At 48.6% G+C, this 16,542-nt stretch overlaps 2 protein-coding genes across 3 annotated transcripts in view; one reads left to right on the forward strand and one right to left on the reverse strand.

The window, feature by feature from the left end:
• Window positions 1–949: 949 nt before the first annotated feature.
• On the forward strand, window positions 950–9,282 carry LOC308366844 (immunoglobulin superfamily member 11; the record flags this gene model as incomplete). The annotated part of the gene is made up of 6 exons (XM_080840606.1): window positions 950–1,013; window positions 3,067–3,221; window positions 4,770–4,968; window positions 6,519–6,674; window positions 8,511–8,633; window positions 9,074–9,282. 6 exons carry the CDS (start codon window positions 950–952, stop codon window positions 9,280–9,282), a joined length of 906 nt encoding a protein of 301 aa, XP_080696732.1.
• A 3,903-nt stretch (window positions 9,283–13,185) lies between these two features.
• The window catches only part of LOC308373307 (pecanex-like protein 3), a 31,136-nt gene continuing 27,779 nt past the window's right edge, over window positions 13,186–16,542 (reverse strand). Inside the window, exons 33-36 of one of the 2 annotated variants that reach the window (XM_080848755.1) lie at window positions 15,724–15,998; window positions 14,933–15,126; window positions 14,027–14,487; window positions 13,186–13,457 (exon numbers count right to left, since the gene is read on the reverse strand). In XM_080848755.1, coding sequence (XP_080704881.1) covers window positions 13,296–13,457; window positions 14,027–14,487; window positions 14,933–15,126; window positions 15,724–15,998 — 1,092 coding nt within the window. In that variant the 3' untranslated portion in view covers window positions 13,186–13,295. The remainder of the gene's footprint in view (window positions 13,458–14,026; window positions 14,488–14,932; window positions 15,127–15,723; window positions 15,999–16,542) is intronic. The other variant, XM_080848754.1, reaches the window with a different exon arrangement.

A 16,542-nucleotide genomic window follows, 5' to 3' on the forward strand; every position in this document is an offset into this window, starting at 1 on the left:
CCCATTTAAGATCAAGTAATAATAATAGTAAAGTAATAATGTGCTTTCTGACCTCAGGGCTAAGAAGCTGAAGCATGCGGAAGAACAGATGGCACCAGGCATGTACCAAAATGCTTAAAAAAAAAAACGCTTTGGTGGTCAAATTCATTCTGACTCTAGTGCCGCTAAATATCCTGACAAATGTAGGCCAAACTGTCTCACCACCCCCTCCTAGGAAGACATGAGCCCTCCGAAATGATCGTAATCCCCTACAGATGGATGACGGCTCTCAAAGACATGATTAGGGATCAAAAGCCAAGTCAGGGTTCTCATCACAAGTCAGCACAAATGTCCTGACCTACATCCAAAAAGTGTCCCAAAGATGGCAACCTCTCTAATACTCACAGGCTGTAGTTCTAATGTGTTTCTTATGTACTTGACATGAAGTTGAACAATTTAATCACAACAAGAACCACAACAAAACAAATCTAACATGAACAGTGTCCCTCTTGCAGCCTCATGAGCAACTCCTCCTGTCTCCTGTGTGCTGTAGCGGTCCACAGACTTGAGAGAGAGAGAGAGAGTGATTCAGAGGAAGGGTCTGTGGGGATCGGGGTGCTCTTGAGAGAGAGAGTGATTCAGAGGAAGGGTCTGTGGGGATCGGGGTGTTTGTGCGTGGTGTGGCTGGAGGTTAGGGGTGGGTGGTGTGGTGGTTGGGATCGGGTTGGGGGGTGGGGCCTGACAGACCCAGAGGGAGAGAGAGGGAGGGAGGGGGGGGATTGAGAGGGAGGGAGAGAGGGGGTTGTGAGCCTGGATTCGTCACTCAATAAGATAATTATGTGTGCCCAGTCAATGCCAGGGCCTGGTGGGTGAGCGGGGCGAGTGGGGAGGGGGCCGGGGGGGGACACAGAGACACAAGGGAGGGCATGGAGTCCAGCGGCGCGGCGGAGGACTCATTGTGGAGCCAGTGATGGGCTGCTCGGGATGGTGGCTGCTGTGGACCGCCTGCTTGGGGAACTCCGTTCTGCAGCACAGTGAGTCGCTTCCATCATTCATCATTAATGAGTGCTAATTCATAACTCATAGTTTATAATGAAGCAGTAATGCGTTATTAAGTAGTGCGTTGATGCGGTGAATCAGTGTGTGCACGATGTGTACTGAGACGTGTTGTAGATGTGTACGATGTAACATTTGGTGAAATTTTAATAGCAATATAAATATAACAACAGTAGCAACATATTCAACAAAATAAATAATGCTAAAAGTTAGTTCTGATGACCTGTTCCTCATTTGACAGCAAAATATTATCCTGAACACTTCCTGATAAATAACCAGAAAATAACCAGATTTCTGCAGGTCGGCTCATTTGAAATATGAAGTAGGACTTTAGTGTATGCAATATATAATAGGCCTAATGCATGGCGGCAGTGTTTTATACAAATATATGCCTTTCAACTTGTTTTACTAAATACAAATAATCATATGCAAGATGTGATTCCTTCTTGAATGTTTATCTGCGTCACGGTTTAGAAACATTTAGAAAAAATTCTGCAGAAATGAAATCATGTTGAAAAGGTTGGAGGTTGAATGCTGTAGCACGTCACAATAATAAGTTGCACAAAATGAATGTTGTCATGCAGACACTTAACCTTGTACTTGTATGGTTGTGTTCAATACCATTGTCTTTCACAGAAAAACTCAATAAAATCTAAGTAACAAAAAAAAAAGAAAAGGTTGGAGGTTTAGGCGAACGCATCGGAGGCTAAATGAGCATGGATTCCTTTGTTCTCAGTCTGTGGAGCTCTATGGCTTCACTGGCGGAGGCTGTCATGTGTAATTAGGCCTCATTTTCATTTTCACGCTCACTACCACACACAGGCACACACACACACACACACACACACACACACACACACACACACACACACACACACACACACACACACACACACACACACACACACACACACAGCTCTATGGCTATGGCTGCACTGGCGGAGGCTGTCATGTGTAATTAGGCCTCATTTTCATTTCCCACACACTTACAAAGGGCCTGGAAATGCCACAGCGATGAGGGAGGAGGTGTGCATTTGTGTGCGTGTGTGTGTGTTTGTTGAGTGTGTGTTTGTGTGTGTGTGTGTGTAATTATGACTAATGAGAGATGGAGAATGAGGCCATGACCTATGTAGAATAATGGAGATTGAAACTGCAGTTACCAACATTATCATTGTGCATTAGAGAACAAGATCCTTACCCACGATGAGGCACATTCTGCTATATTATACACTGTCTAAGAGGCTAAGTGAGAAGTCTGCCCTTTGAGGGGACATCCTGGCCTGTCCCTCTGTGTCCTCTGTGACCCCAGTCCACAGTGCTGACCTCCTCTGTGACCCCAGTCCACAGTGCTGTCCTCCTCTGTGTCCTCTGTGACCCCAGTCCACAGTGCTGACCTCCTCTGTGTCCCCAGTGACCCCAGTCCACAGTGCTGTCCTCCTCTGTGTCCCCAGTGACCCCAGTCCACAGTGCTGACCTCCTCTGTGTCCCCAGTGTCCCCAGTCCTCAGTGCTGTCCTCCTCTGTGTCCTCTGTGACCCCAGTCCACAGTGCTGTCCTCCTCTGTGTCCCCAGTGACCCCAGTCCACAGTGCTGTCCTCCTCTGTGTCCCCAGTGACCCCAGTCCCCAGTGCTGTCCTCCTCTGTGTCCCCAGTCCACGGTGCTGTCCTCCTCTGTGTCCCCAGTCCACAGTGCTGTCCTCCTCTGTGACCCCAGTCCACAGTGCTGTCCTCCTCTGTGACCCCAGTGACCCCAGTGACCCCAGTCCACAGTGCTGTCCTCCTCTGTGACCCCAGTCCACAGTGCTGTCCTCCTCTGTGACCCCAGTCCACAGTGCTGTCCTCCTCTGTGACCCCAGTGACCCCAGTGACCCCAGTCCACAGTGCTGTCCTCCTCTGTGACCCCAGTCCACAGTGCTGTCCTCCTCTGTGACCCCAGTCCACAGTGCTGTCCTCCTCTGTGTCCTCTGTGTCCACAGTGCTGTCCTCCTCTGTGACCCCAGTCCTCAGTGCTGACCTCCTGTGACCTCCCCAGACGCAGTGCGCGTGACGGTGCGGGAGTCTAGCATGGAGGCCATCCAGGGGGACTCTGTGGTCCTGCCCTGCTCCTTCTTCACCATGATCCCCCTCTCCCGCCTCAGCATCATCTGGACCCTGGCTCCGCTCTCCGACCCCGACTCCCCCTCACAGGTACTCACAAGACACTCCCCTATTGGATGGTCCCCTATAGACTATCTACAGATACATACACTGATTTGGATGGTCCCCTATGTACTATCTACAGATACATACACTGATTTGGATGGTCCCCTATGCACTATCTACAGATAAATATACTGATTTGGATGGTCCCCTATGGACTATCTACAGATACATACACTGATTTGGATGGTCCCCTATGCACTATCTACAGATAAATATACTGATTTGGATGGTCCCCTATGGACTATCTACAGATACATACACTGATTTGGATGGTCCCCTATGCACTATCTACAGATAAATATACTGATTTGGATGGTCCCCTATGGACTATCTACAGATACATACACTGATTTGGATGGTCCCCTATGGTCTATCTACAGATAAATATACTGATTTGGATGGTCCCCTATGGACTATCTACAGATAAATATACTGATTTGGATGGTCCCCTATGCACTATCTACAGATAAATATACTGATTTGGATGGTCCCCTATGGACTTTCTACAGATGCTCAGATTAGAAAACAAACTATCTGTTGAAACTCTGTTAACTACAATTGATGGTTAGGGTTAGGGGTTGGGTTGGGCTAAGGTGAACAATTGGAAAGACTAAACTTGAATTTCACTAAACCAGCTGTCTCTTTAGGCAGGCTATCCAAATAAAGTGTTCCTATGTAAACATATATCCTAAGAAGGGAGTGTACAATGACTGCATGAATACAATGAAGATGTGTGTACATTTTGACGGGGTTACATTTAGATGTGGCTATTGGTGGAATGCTGAACTATGTAATGTGCAAATTACGCAATGATAATTGGGGTGGGGAATCTTTTCCTTCAGGGAGGGCTTATACAGAACCTATACAGTACAAAGGGCAAGGCGTACATACAAATTGTTACTTTCACCTTCTTTGGCAGGGTCAAGGTGAAGGTTAAAGTAACACTATGCAACAATTTGACACTTGAGATATGGTTTTATAGTCAACTAGTTTTGGTACCATCCTCAAATTCATTTTGATAGCATATGGTCATTTGAAGGACAGATAAACACCTGTGTCTTTCCCACTTGCCATCCAGAATAATGGGCTGGAACAAAAATGTAAGAAAGCTTTCACACGCATGACACCAGTTAGTGTGTTGGTAAGCTTCTATCAGTGTCAGCTGGGCTGTTTGGGGTGTTTGCAAGGTTTTTGCATACCTTTTAGGTAGTTATCTTGCTAGTTGTGGAACAGAACACCGTATTGCTGCTTTAAATCCATTCTGCAGGATTAATGAAACCCTATTCAGTAGTGAAAAAGTGAAACCAAGTGTCCCCCACTGATTCTTTCATTGTGCACTTTGTCAGTCAGTGGATGGAAACCAGTGGTGTAGTGGCCCCTGGAGAAGTGGGTATACTCCCATACAGCACAGGATAAACGCCCTGTTTTGAGAAGTGGGTATACGCAATGCTGACTGAAAAAATAAGTGGGTGTACTCCGTATACCTGCGTATACCCTGGACTACACCACTGATGGAAACTCTTTGTGTTGCAGGTGATTGTGTATGACCAGGGGCAGGTGATTGAGAGCCCTGCGTTCACTGGTCGGGTGGGTTTCACAGGAGTCCCGTGGAGCGCAGACGTGATCCTGAACGACTCCCGGGTGTCTGACTCGGGCATCTACCGCTGCGTGGTCAGCAACCCACCAGAGGTTGGAGATCCGGGGATAGGGGAACTCAGCCTGAGTGTTCTGGGTAAGAGTCCCTCTTCACCGCTCGCTCACGTCTAGTCGGAAGGTTGCTAGTTCGATTCCCTGTCGAAGCGTCCTTGAGCAAGACACTCAACCCCCTAATTGCTCCTGATGTGCTGTGTGCCATCAGTGTAAATGTAAAAAAAAAAAATGTGTATACATCCTTGTAAGTCGCTTTGGATAAGAGCGTCTGCTAAATGAATAAATGTAAATGTAGTCACAGACCGACACGATCCCAGCAGTGATATGATGGCATTTCATTTGATCACCTGTAAGCCCTGAAAATGCACCAGAATGCTAAAAATGCATCTACACATTCATCAGATTCTTACTTTCACACACCACTCAGTGTTGTCTGAAGTTTGTCTGTTTTAGTTGGTCTGAATGATCCATTGTAAATGATCTGCAGTGATCTTGCCACTGGGAGGGTGAAACAGACGTTCGTTATTCCCTGTCCCTGTCCTTTTCCCGTTTCAGCCTTCCCTCAGAGGAGCATGCATTGTAGGTTTCTTCATCTATGAATTAGTAGTCTCCTTCCTGTGCACTTGTTCCTGCAGGGCACGTCCTAATAACCTGCTGTCTCGTCTGTAGCGCTGGCTGGCTTTAATTGAAAATGCTCACTGAATTATTGGGTCCCATGCTGTTCTCTGATTGTGTGTGTTTGTGTGTGTGTGTGTGTGTGTGTGTGTTTGTGTGTGTGTGTGTGTGTGTGTGTGTGTGTGTGTGTGTGTGTGTGTGTGTGTGTGTGTGTCCGGTGTGTGTGTGTGTGTGTGTGTGTGTGTGTGTGTGTGTGTGTGTGTCTGTGTGTCTGTGTGTGTGTGAACTCACACAAGATAACAGCATTAACACTTTCTACAGGCTCAGGAATAAGCATCGATACTTCCCCCAGACCCCCCAACTAATTCTCGATTAACATTTAATTAACTCAGATTCAGCCTGAAGCCTTGTTTACAATTACTAACATTTGTTCATTGTAAGGGCCGTAAACACATTTAGTGTGTGTGTACTGATAAATAAACATAAATGCTGTAGAACGCTCTTTGCTGTCCACCCTCACCCGTTTAATAGTGCATACACTGCAAAAATGCTTTTCTAACCTAGTGTTATTACTCTTATATTGAGATGAAAAAATCTAGTTGGTCTTGTTTCTAGCTAAATTGTTCTTACCTAGTGCTTTCTTGGTAAGGTTATTTTTGCCTATTTCAAGCAAATATTACTTATTTTAAGAAATCTTAACAAGCCAAATTTGCTTGTTTTAACAAAATCCTGCTTAAAACAAGCAAATTTGGCTGCCAGTGCGTTAAGCAAGTTTGGCTTGTTAAGATTTCCTAAAATAAGTAATATTTGCTTGAAATAGGCAAAAATAACCTTACCAAGAAAGCACTAGGTAAGTACAATTTAGCTAGAAACAAGACCAACTAGATTTTTTCATCTCAATATAAGAGTAATAACACTAGGTTAGAAAAGCATTTTTGCAGTGTAAAGATGGAGCACACGGAAGCGATCCGTTTCCCCAGACCTGACGTAGCGTACTCCTGGTTCCCGTCTATGCAGCCCCTCCCTCCCTCCCCGTGTGCCTGTGGGAGGGCGACACCGAGGCCGGCGGCAGCGTGACGCTCTCCTGTGCCGTCGCAGAGGGGGTGCCCACCCCAGAGATGCGCTGGGAGAAGCTGGAGCCGGAAAAAATCTCGCTGCCTCTCAACATGGAAAGTAAGAAACTCAGGAACAACGGTTCCCATAACCTCCTAATGGCTGTCATCAGCTATCAATTGACGGACATTGATAACTGGCATCCTCCGTCTATAGTGCACACACCAAGAATACTATAAATATACACAGCAGACAGGAGATAAACACACAGACAGGAGATGAACACGCAGACAGGAGGTACATATGTGTCCAGCGTGCAGCTTTGGAGTGGAGCGCTGGTGGCGCAGTGGTAGTGCCCACGCTCCACACCACCAAGGTCATTGGTTCAAACCTCAGCACTGGAGAGGAAGGTGGCATGTCAGGATGGATTGCAAAGAGAAAGACATGGGGGGGCTTACTTGGCCCCCCGAAACAATCTAGTAGAAAAGCAGGCTGTTATAGACTTTTTCAGTGGTGTATATACATACTGTGTCATCACTGTTTTGTGGGTTCCAAAAGTCAAGTTGGCCCACTGAAAAAAGTTTATAACCCCTGCTTTTTCTACTAGATTGTTTCGGGGGGCCAAGGAAGCCCCCCCATGTATTTCTCTTTGCAATCCATCCTGATGTACCACCTGCTTCAGGGCCTCTGAGTCCACCAGGTCCTCTCCACCTTCTCTCCTGTGCTGAGGTTTGAACCGGTGACCCTGGTGGTGTGGAGCGTGGACACTACCACTGCGCCACCAGCGCTCCACTCCAAAGATGCACGCTGGACACATATGTACCTCCTGTCTGCGTGTTCATCTCCTATCTGTGTGCTTATCTCCTGTCCTGTCTGTGTCTATCTCCTGTCCTGTCTGTGTCTATCTCCTGTCCTGTCTGTGTCTATCTCCTGTCCTGTCTGTGTCTATCTCCTGTCCTGTCTGTGTCCTGTCTGTGTCTATCTCCTGTCTGTGTTTATCTCCTGACCTGTCTGTGTCTATCTCCTGTCCTGTCTGTGTCTATCTCCTGTCTGTGTCTATCTCCTGTCTGTGTCTATCTCCTGTCCTGTCTGTGTCTATCTCCTGTCCTGTCTGTGTCTATCTCATGTCCTGTCTGTGTCTATCTCCTGTCCTGTCTGTGTCTATCTCCTGTCCTGTCTGTGTCTATCTCCTGTCCTGTCTGTGTCTATCTCCTGTCAGCCCCAAAGGACGCCTATGTCTCGACATCAGCTTCATAGTCAAAATTCCACAAAAGTCAATCAGGGGCTGAGGGGTTCAGTGCCTGGATTTGTAATGCAACTGGCTTATTCTGTTCAGGTTCAAACCGAAGGCTTCCTCAGTGAGCTTCACCTGTGAGTGAGGGTGTGTGTGTGTGTGTGTGTGTGTGTGTCTGCCCAAGGCAGTGTTTTTTTCGTAAGTTTCAGGTTAGTGTTACACATACACTGGTGTGCACATGCACCGGAATGCTTGCCCAAGGCCTCTGATTGGACAGGTCAGATGCATGATCCACTTCACCACAGTGGGAAGAAGAGGGGAAGAAGATGTTCGGATGTGAATCTCTTATGTTTACTATACCAGACAGTAAACGTTGGGCCTCATTTATAAAACGTTGCGTAGAATTATCTTGCTTATCCCAACAGAATCTAGGGCAGTGGTTCTTAACCTTTTTGAAGGTACTGAACCCTGCAAGCTTCATCAGTGCATTCGCCGAAACCTTCGTAATTTGAAAAATAAAATATGATTTCTTCAAAATGTAGGCATGTATAAAAACGGCCCGACATTGCTAGTGTGAACCGGGCTATACTGTGTGTCTTGACCCCTGCCGAACCCCTGAGAGTGGCTCAACGAACCCCCGGGGTTCGATCGAACCCAGGTTAAGAATCACTGATCTAGGGGGTGGATTAAAACACTTGTTCTAAAACTGGTTCCCCCTCCAGGTGACATGTCGGGCTCTATTCAGATGGCCAATATATCAGCGCAGACGTCTGGGATCTACCGCTGCTCCGTGTCCAACGTCCTGGGCACCCAGAACTGCTACATCAACCTCTCTGTGTGGAGCCGTGAGTATCCTGACTCTTGCCTCATTTTCATGCCACATCGCAATGACTCGACAATTAGCAGACAAGTCGAGTTCAATTATTTCTACAGTTATAATTTCAGGAGTTTTAGGAGCACAGATCTCTCATAGCCTAGTGGTGAAGTCCAGGGTATACGTAGGTATACGGAGTATACCCACTTATTTTTCAGTCAGCATTGAGTATACTCACTTCTCAAAACAGGGCGTTTAAGAGTATACCCACTTCTCCAGGGACCACTACACCACTGAATAGCCTTGCTTGAACAGTCATCACCTTCTAGGATCTTGCTAATCTATACATGTCCTGTTCTGTTTATAGAAATAGTTTCCATTTTTGAATGTGGGCACGTCAAGTCATCAAACCAGCGTTCTAATTCCATCCCCCCCTCAGCCTCCCTGTCTTGTGTTGTGTTTTTCCTCCAGCTCCTGACGATTCCCCAGGAATCCTGCAGGGGGTGCTGCTGACCCTCTCCATGGCTCTGGTGCTCCTGGCCCTGCTGGTGCTGGTGCTCTGGCTTCACCGCACCGGCCAGGAGAGGAAGATGAGGAGTCCGAGGGAGCAGGAGGAAGAAGAGGAGTGTTATAACGAGATCAGATACACCCCCTCGCTCATCAAGCGCTCTTTTGTGTAAGCTGCTGGCGCCAGGGGAGGCTCAGAATTAACACTTTACCGACCAGTCCACCCGCCTAACCACTTTGACTCTCTCAGTTCACGTCACTAACTGCTCCACGCCTATCAACTGGGTTACATCAATAAATAAAAAGGCAGAAAAGAATCTCTACTCTCCTGTGGTGCACTGGCTGAGATATTATTTTAAAAAATCTGTACAATGCAATTGCATATTTTTTTTATCTCATAATCAGTTGTGTCACATCTGCTGTATTTCTAGATTGCTATTGGTCTTCCAAACATTATGGGTTTATGCCGATGGTTTGGATCGTTCTCAAATGAACCAATGGCCAAAAGAAAGACATTGGGATGTTGGTTGCATAGTGAAACAGCATGACTGATTGGTCCAGCACAACCCCATCCCGCCTTCCCCCCCCAAATTAAACCACACACTTCTTGCTTTGCAAACGATGACACAAAAAAGCTTTAATTTAAATAAGGAAACAAAACAAAACAAAAAAAAAATCACATAAAAAACTGTACATAACTTTGAATATTGAATTACAGTTTTTAAATAAAACAACCCCCATAGAAGAACTAAAACAACAACAATAAAAAATGTGGGATGGTAGACTATTTTACAATAGTTGTGCAAAAGCAGTATTAATCAATTCTTCCCCCCAAACGGCATGATTCAAATGTTCAGAGAATGCCCACTCCCCAGAGGCGGCCTCTTGATGACGCAAGAAACCCAGGAGAAGGCCTCCCCTAAGACTCAAAGTAGTGTCTTCCTTTAAAAATAACCAGAAATCCAATAATAATAAAATAGATTTATATTTTTAAATATATATTTATATACAAAACATGCTGTACATAAATGGCAGAGATTTTTTTAAATCCCTTTTATTATTGACACCCAAGTCCATCCAGTAACTTGTGCTTTCCTCTCTCCCAGTAAGAAAAGAACTCCCTGTCTGCTTTGGAAATTACACTGAATATGAGAGAGAAGAAACAAACAAAAACAACAACAACCAAACAAAAATGGTCTTGAAAAACAAACAAAAAACAACTGCTTGCTTCTGAGACACACAGACGAGCCACTGTCACGACATTACTGTATGAAGATGACAGCCACTGCTTGATCTTAGCCATTTGACATTAACTCACACACATTTGGAAAGAAGCAGCAACCTTTTCTCTTTGGATGTCAGATTTTGTATTCCAGAGTCAAGCAAAGAGGTGCCGGTCTAAGACTCCTGGCCACCTGAAGTGTGTGTATGTGTGTGTGTGTGTGTGTGTGTGGACCTCTGGAGGCACCTGTCAGAGTGGTGTCCCGACTGACAGTGAGGTGGGGTTGGGTTGTAAACATCTACATCAGCATCCTACATCCAGCTCTGCCACCACCCACACACACACACACACACAGAACCACACACACACACACACAACCCATGGTTAGGTTCAACTAGTTCATCAAAAGGGCCAGAGATCACAAGACGAAGTAATCCTCCATGCCTCAGTCAACATCCACTGAAAGAGGAACCAGTTCTTGTGTCCCTGTCCAGCAGACTGCAGGCAGCCACGTTGGGGTCACGAGGGTAGCCGCTTTGGGGTCACGAGGGCAGCCGCGTAGGGGCCACGAGGGCGGCCGCGTAGGGGTCACGAGGGCGGCCGCGTAGGGGCCACGAGGGCAGCCGCGTAGGGGCCACGAGGGCAGCCGCGTTGGGGCCACGAGGGCAGCCGCGTTGGGGCCACGAGGGCAGCCGCGTTGGGGCCACGAGGGCAGCCTTGCTGCACAGACATTCATCAGCGGTGGTATCGCACCAGACTCTCACACCACACATCCACTGAGAGTTAGGATATAACAACCAGGATATTATAATTTGGGGCCAGAATGACAAACAGCACGCCTAACCAAAAGAGTTTAACAACCGATCGATGAACGCGCATTGGCCATTCAGAATACTTAAACCCCTGACACCAAACATCTATAGTGATAAACACCTTGCATACGATGGCACGCACACACACACACACACTCATGTATACAAACACGCTTCAAATGCGCACACACGCACAGCAGTGCACTTGACAGGCTACTGATATGTGTCCTGTGTGGTGAGAGACGCTTGATCGATCAGCGAATCATTCGCCTTTTCTGGTGGTGTGCAACACAAACAAACCCAAAAAAAACAAAAAAAAGAATTCAACTCAAAGTGACAAAAAAATAATTTCCAGTTGTATTAAACCCCATAAACGTGAGCCCTTCTTAGAGGACCAACACTCCACAGACTCCGAGAGAGAGAAAGACAGAGAGAGAGACTGCAAGAGCGAGCGAGAGAGACAGCGAGAGAGAGAGAGAGAAGGCGCCTGATGCAGCAGTGGACCGTCCACTCACCTTCCAGTTAATCTCAGCGCATCACAACAACAAGCGATTTCTCCAGCGATATTAACAAAAGAAAGAAAAACCCTTTCCTGTTCCATTTGCTCCCTTCTCCAACTACAACGCTGGAGTGGAGAGACCCACACACCAGTAGCTTGGTTAGGGTTGGGCTTAGTAGTAAGGGGCTCGTGGGCGGTCCTAGCAGTAGTAATGCAGTGGGAGGGACGTACATGGGGTCCTGCCCAATGCGGAGTGAAGTCAGAGTAAATGGGGGCAACAAGGGTTTGAAGGGGGTGGGGTCGGGTGGAGGGGGATTGGGGGGGGATGATTTTCCTCAGCCACATTAGGAGGTCCTGGAGACCAGTCCTGTAAGACACATTCGCATCAACCAAATCACAGGAAAAACAAAACAAAGCAAAAACATGAGCAATATAAACAGAGACATCTGTCACAGGGAAACTTAAGGGTATCTTAAGGCGCAGCTGACCATAGCGCTTCTCCTGCCGCCACCTCCTCCTCCTCCTCTCTGGCCCCCAACAGAGCACTAGTTCACACTGAATCTCCTCATTTGACCGTGTGTGTGTGTGTGTGTGTGTGTGTGTGTGGACCTGGGTGCCTCTGCCTGAGAAGGCTGTAAACTATATAGGTTAGAGCACCTCCGCTGGGAAATGGGGGGTGTACATGGTGTGTATGTGTGTATGTGTGTGTGTGTGTGTGTGTGTTAGCATTTTTGTCCCTGAAATGCGTCGACACCGCCACTAATGATGAAGATGAAGTGTGGGGCGGTGTTCTTGTCTAGGTGATCTGTATGAGTCCGTGTGTGACGGCTCTTCTGAGGAGACGGGTTGGGGCTGGGGCGGGGGCCGCGGGCCAGAGAGGCTGGAGGGAGATGAGTCGCACGAGTCCTTTGGTGCTTCTGTCATCTAATCGCTAAACTGGGGGGGGGGGTCAAGTGGCCAGCTTGACTAGCTTCTCTCTGAACTGCCAGGGCAGACAGATGATCAATCAATAACCTGATAATTCTCCTTAGTTTGGTGATGATAAAGCCTTGCTTAACACTTGTAAGGGAGAGACGACGAGAGCTTCCTCCGGTATGTTCTTGCCCTGGTCTCAGATCAGTTCACCTGGCACCCCCCCTCCCCCTCCCCCTCCCATATCTGCACGTGAAGGAGTCCAGAGCCCCCCCCCCCATTTAATTTCAGTTTTGCATTGAAACAGGTGTTAGGCGAGTCCCCAATCCCGATTTTTGGTGAAGCCTTTTCAAATCTGCCTCGCACCATTTCAATCCTCCCCCCCAAAAAAACCCTTCAAAGACACAGGCAAACAAACAAGACTGCACTGGCTTGTTGGCCTGTGATCCATGGTCAACGTGAGAGGCCTGGAGAACCAGAGTACACACCAGACTGCTTTGGACTGGACTGGACCCCCCCTCCCCCTCCTCCTCCTTTGGACAGTGAACACCTGCTGAACCGCATCAGTCCCAGGAGCTCAGGTGAGGGCTTCTCACCCCCCCCCCCCCCCCTCCCTCTCTCTCTCCCGGTCCTCCACCTGAGTGCAGGATGGTGCACCTGGCTAGGCAGGTCCAGAATTGCAAAGGCAAAAAAAAGCACAAGGCTGTATGGGTCTGCTGGGCCACCGTAGGGCCCCGGTGCTCAGCGCAGGTGCTCCAGCAAAGGCAGCTCTGTTGACTCCTCCTGGGAGGCGGCGGGGGCGTCCGAGGTGAGGGGGGTGCTTTCAGAGGGGGGGCCCCCCATCCCCACCGCCAAAGGGTCCATAGTCGGGCTGGAGTCAAGCGGATGGCCTAGAGGAATAGGCTGGGGAACAAAACACAGGACAAATAAATAAATAAATAAATAAATAAATAAACGAATAAATGAACAAACAAACAAACAAAAACAAATAAATAAATAAATAAATAAATAAATAAATAAATAAATAAATAAATAAATAAATAGTCATGAAAGCTGTGCCTTCTTTTTTTTTTTACGTTTTTGAGGAATGTTTTGGTTTGTAACTATTTCTAATAATGTCCTAAAATTCATTTTGATGACATACGGACAAGTGAACTACATATAAAACCAAACCTGCCGTTCCCACTATCCGCCAAAGCTATTCACTATGTTGGTTCAAAATCTACAACGTCGTTTAGTGGGCTGAATAGCCTTCATCAGTGCCAACCGTACCATTGCTGGCATTTGCGAGAGAGTGTCTGTCTGACTACTTTTAGGTGTTTAGCTCACTAGTTGTAGACAAGGACTCCTTAATGGTTCCTTAAAAAAAAAATATATTCATCCCTCCCTCTGCTGAACAGAACCCAAAGCCACACACACACCCCCACCCCCCCCCCCACACACACACACACACACACAGAACCTCAACGCACCGTGCTGCTGCACACCTGTGTCCGTACGCTCTGCTGCTGGACCATCCCGTCTGCGTCGGCCAGGGCGGCGGCGGGCCCGTTGAAGCCCCTCTTCCCAGACAGACTCCACTTCCCGTAGGGCCCCTCGTAGGGCAGCCCGCTGCCCTGGCCCAGGCTCAGCCCCAGGGCCAGCCCCCCCGGTCGGGCGCCCGAGCGCAGGCCCAGGTTGTCCTGCAGGCTGCCGGGGCAGAAGCGCTCGGCCGGGGGCAGCACCACGGAGCTGCTGAAGGACAGCTGGGAGCTGGACAGGTGCTGGCCCAGCAGGCCCTGGATGGAGGAGGTGCGGTGGAGCGAGGAGACCAGCCCGGCGTCCATCCTGCCCTCCGATTGGCTGAGCAACGCCAGTGGGAGGGGCTGATGGTGGTGGTGGTGGTGATGGTGGTGGTGGTGGGGCCACGTGGGGCCCACTGGGTTGTCGGTCCCTACACACCGGCACACAAGAAGAGGCGTCAGCAGAGCTCTCACACACACACACACACACACACACCGGCACACACACATATACACACCGGCACACAAGAAGAGGCGTCAGCAGAGCGCTCACACACACACACACACACAAGAAGAGGCGTCAGCAGAGCTCTCACACACACACACCGGCAAACACACATATACACACCGGCACACAAGCGGTGGCGTCAGCAGAGCTCGCACGCACGCACGCACGCACGCACAAGGTGGCGTCAGCAGACATACATCACACACGCATGCACAGACACACACACACACACTTTCCACTGACAGTAAGGCAATAAGCCCCGACTCGCACAGTCAGTTTCCCACTGGCAGTGCCTGCTGTTGGTGATCTGAAATGAGCTTGTGCAGCTTGTGTGGGTGTGTGAGGTAGGTGTAGTGTGTTGGCCTTACCCATAGGGGGCTGTACGGTGGTGAGGTGTGGGTGTGGGTGGGGGTGGGGGTGGGGCAGGGGCAGGGAGGAGGCGTTGCTCTGGGGGGGGTGTCCTGCAGGGTTGTTGTTGGTGATGGAGGAGGATCCGCCGCCGCAGTCCGAGTCTTCGATGTTCCCGCCGCTGTTGCAGCCCGCCCCGCATCCTTTCTGCAACCTGCAGCGGACCAGGAGGCACACACACACACACACACGTTAGATAGATCAGGAGGCACACACACACACACGTTAGATAGATCAGGAGGCACACACACACGTTAGATAGATCAGGAGGCACACACACACACACACACACACACACAGACACACGTTAGATAGATCAGGAGGCACACACACACACACGTTAGATAGATCAGGAGGCACACACACACGTTAGATAGATCAGGAGGCACACACACACACACACACACACACACAGACACACGTTAGATAGATATGGACAGGGATCATGAAAACAAGTCATGAAACAAACAGTTGCCTGCCGCATGACAGTGACTTGGCTTCACAAACATTCATTGCTGTATACATTCCACCCCCAGAATGAAAAAATAAATAAACCCAAACGCAACAAATCAATGTGTAAAATAACATACTTGCTTAACACTAAAATAACTAAAATAACATACAACTCTGACATAAAGCAATTAAAGATATTGGAGCATATCTGTCTGACTGGCTGGCCATGAGGTGTGTGTGTGTGTGTGTGCGTGTGCGTGTGCGTGTGCGTGTGTGATGCAGTGGTGTGTGTACGCACTTGTCCCAGCTGCTGATGAACCAGGTGTAGATGTTGTGTGGGCTGACGGGGCCGCCCCAGACGGAGTGCAGCTGGGTGTGTCCGCCGGCGTAGGAGGTGGTGAGCGGCGACACGTAGATGGGGTAGCCGATGGGCTGGTCGCACGACGAGTTGATCATGTTCCGCAGCGCCTGCTTGGCGTTCTGGATGCTGCCGCGCTCCGGGTTACGGTTACGCAGGAAGACCAGCTCCTGCTGCTGCCCCGCCCACAACCCACGCACACACTCCCTGTTCACCTGGAGGAGAGAGAGAGAGAGAGAGAGAGAGAGAGAGAGAAAGAGAGAGAGAGAGAGATACAGGGGCGAGGGAGAGGAGAGAGAGAGAGAGGGGTTGGGGGAGAGGGAGAAAGAGAGAGACAAAGAGAGAGAGAGACCTTTTTAAAACACTACAAAAAAAACGTTGAAAGACCACTGAAAATATTCAGTCTATGTCAGCAGTAGAAATCAATGGGAACTACCCCTCCCTTACACACCATTTCCCCCTGAACTGAACCAAGTTCCCCGTTTCCTGGTAGAACACACTCCACCACTATCCTTGCTTCCACCAGAGACTTAAACATGGATATCATGCCAATGCCTTGCCTTGCTTTATGGGATTTTAGTATGGCCAACTGGGTCTGGCCTAAGAAGAAACTGACCATCACATTGACACTCACACCAAGCCTGGCTGTACCCACAACTGAACACAAGCGGAGGCAAAAAGATAAAGAGAGAGAGAGGGAGAGTGCTAGAGAGAGAGAGAGCAAAAGAAAGGGAGAAAGCGCAAGAGAGAGAGAGAACG

This window comes from Sprattus sprattus (assembly GCF_963457725.1).
Source record: "Sprattus sprattus genome assembly, chromosome: 1".
NCBI lineage: Eukaryota > Metazoa > Chordata > Actinopteri > Clupeiformes > Clupeidae > Sprattus > Sprattus sprattus.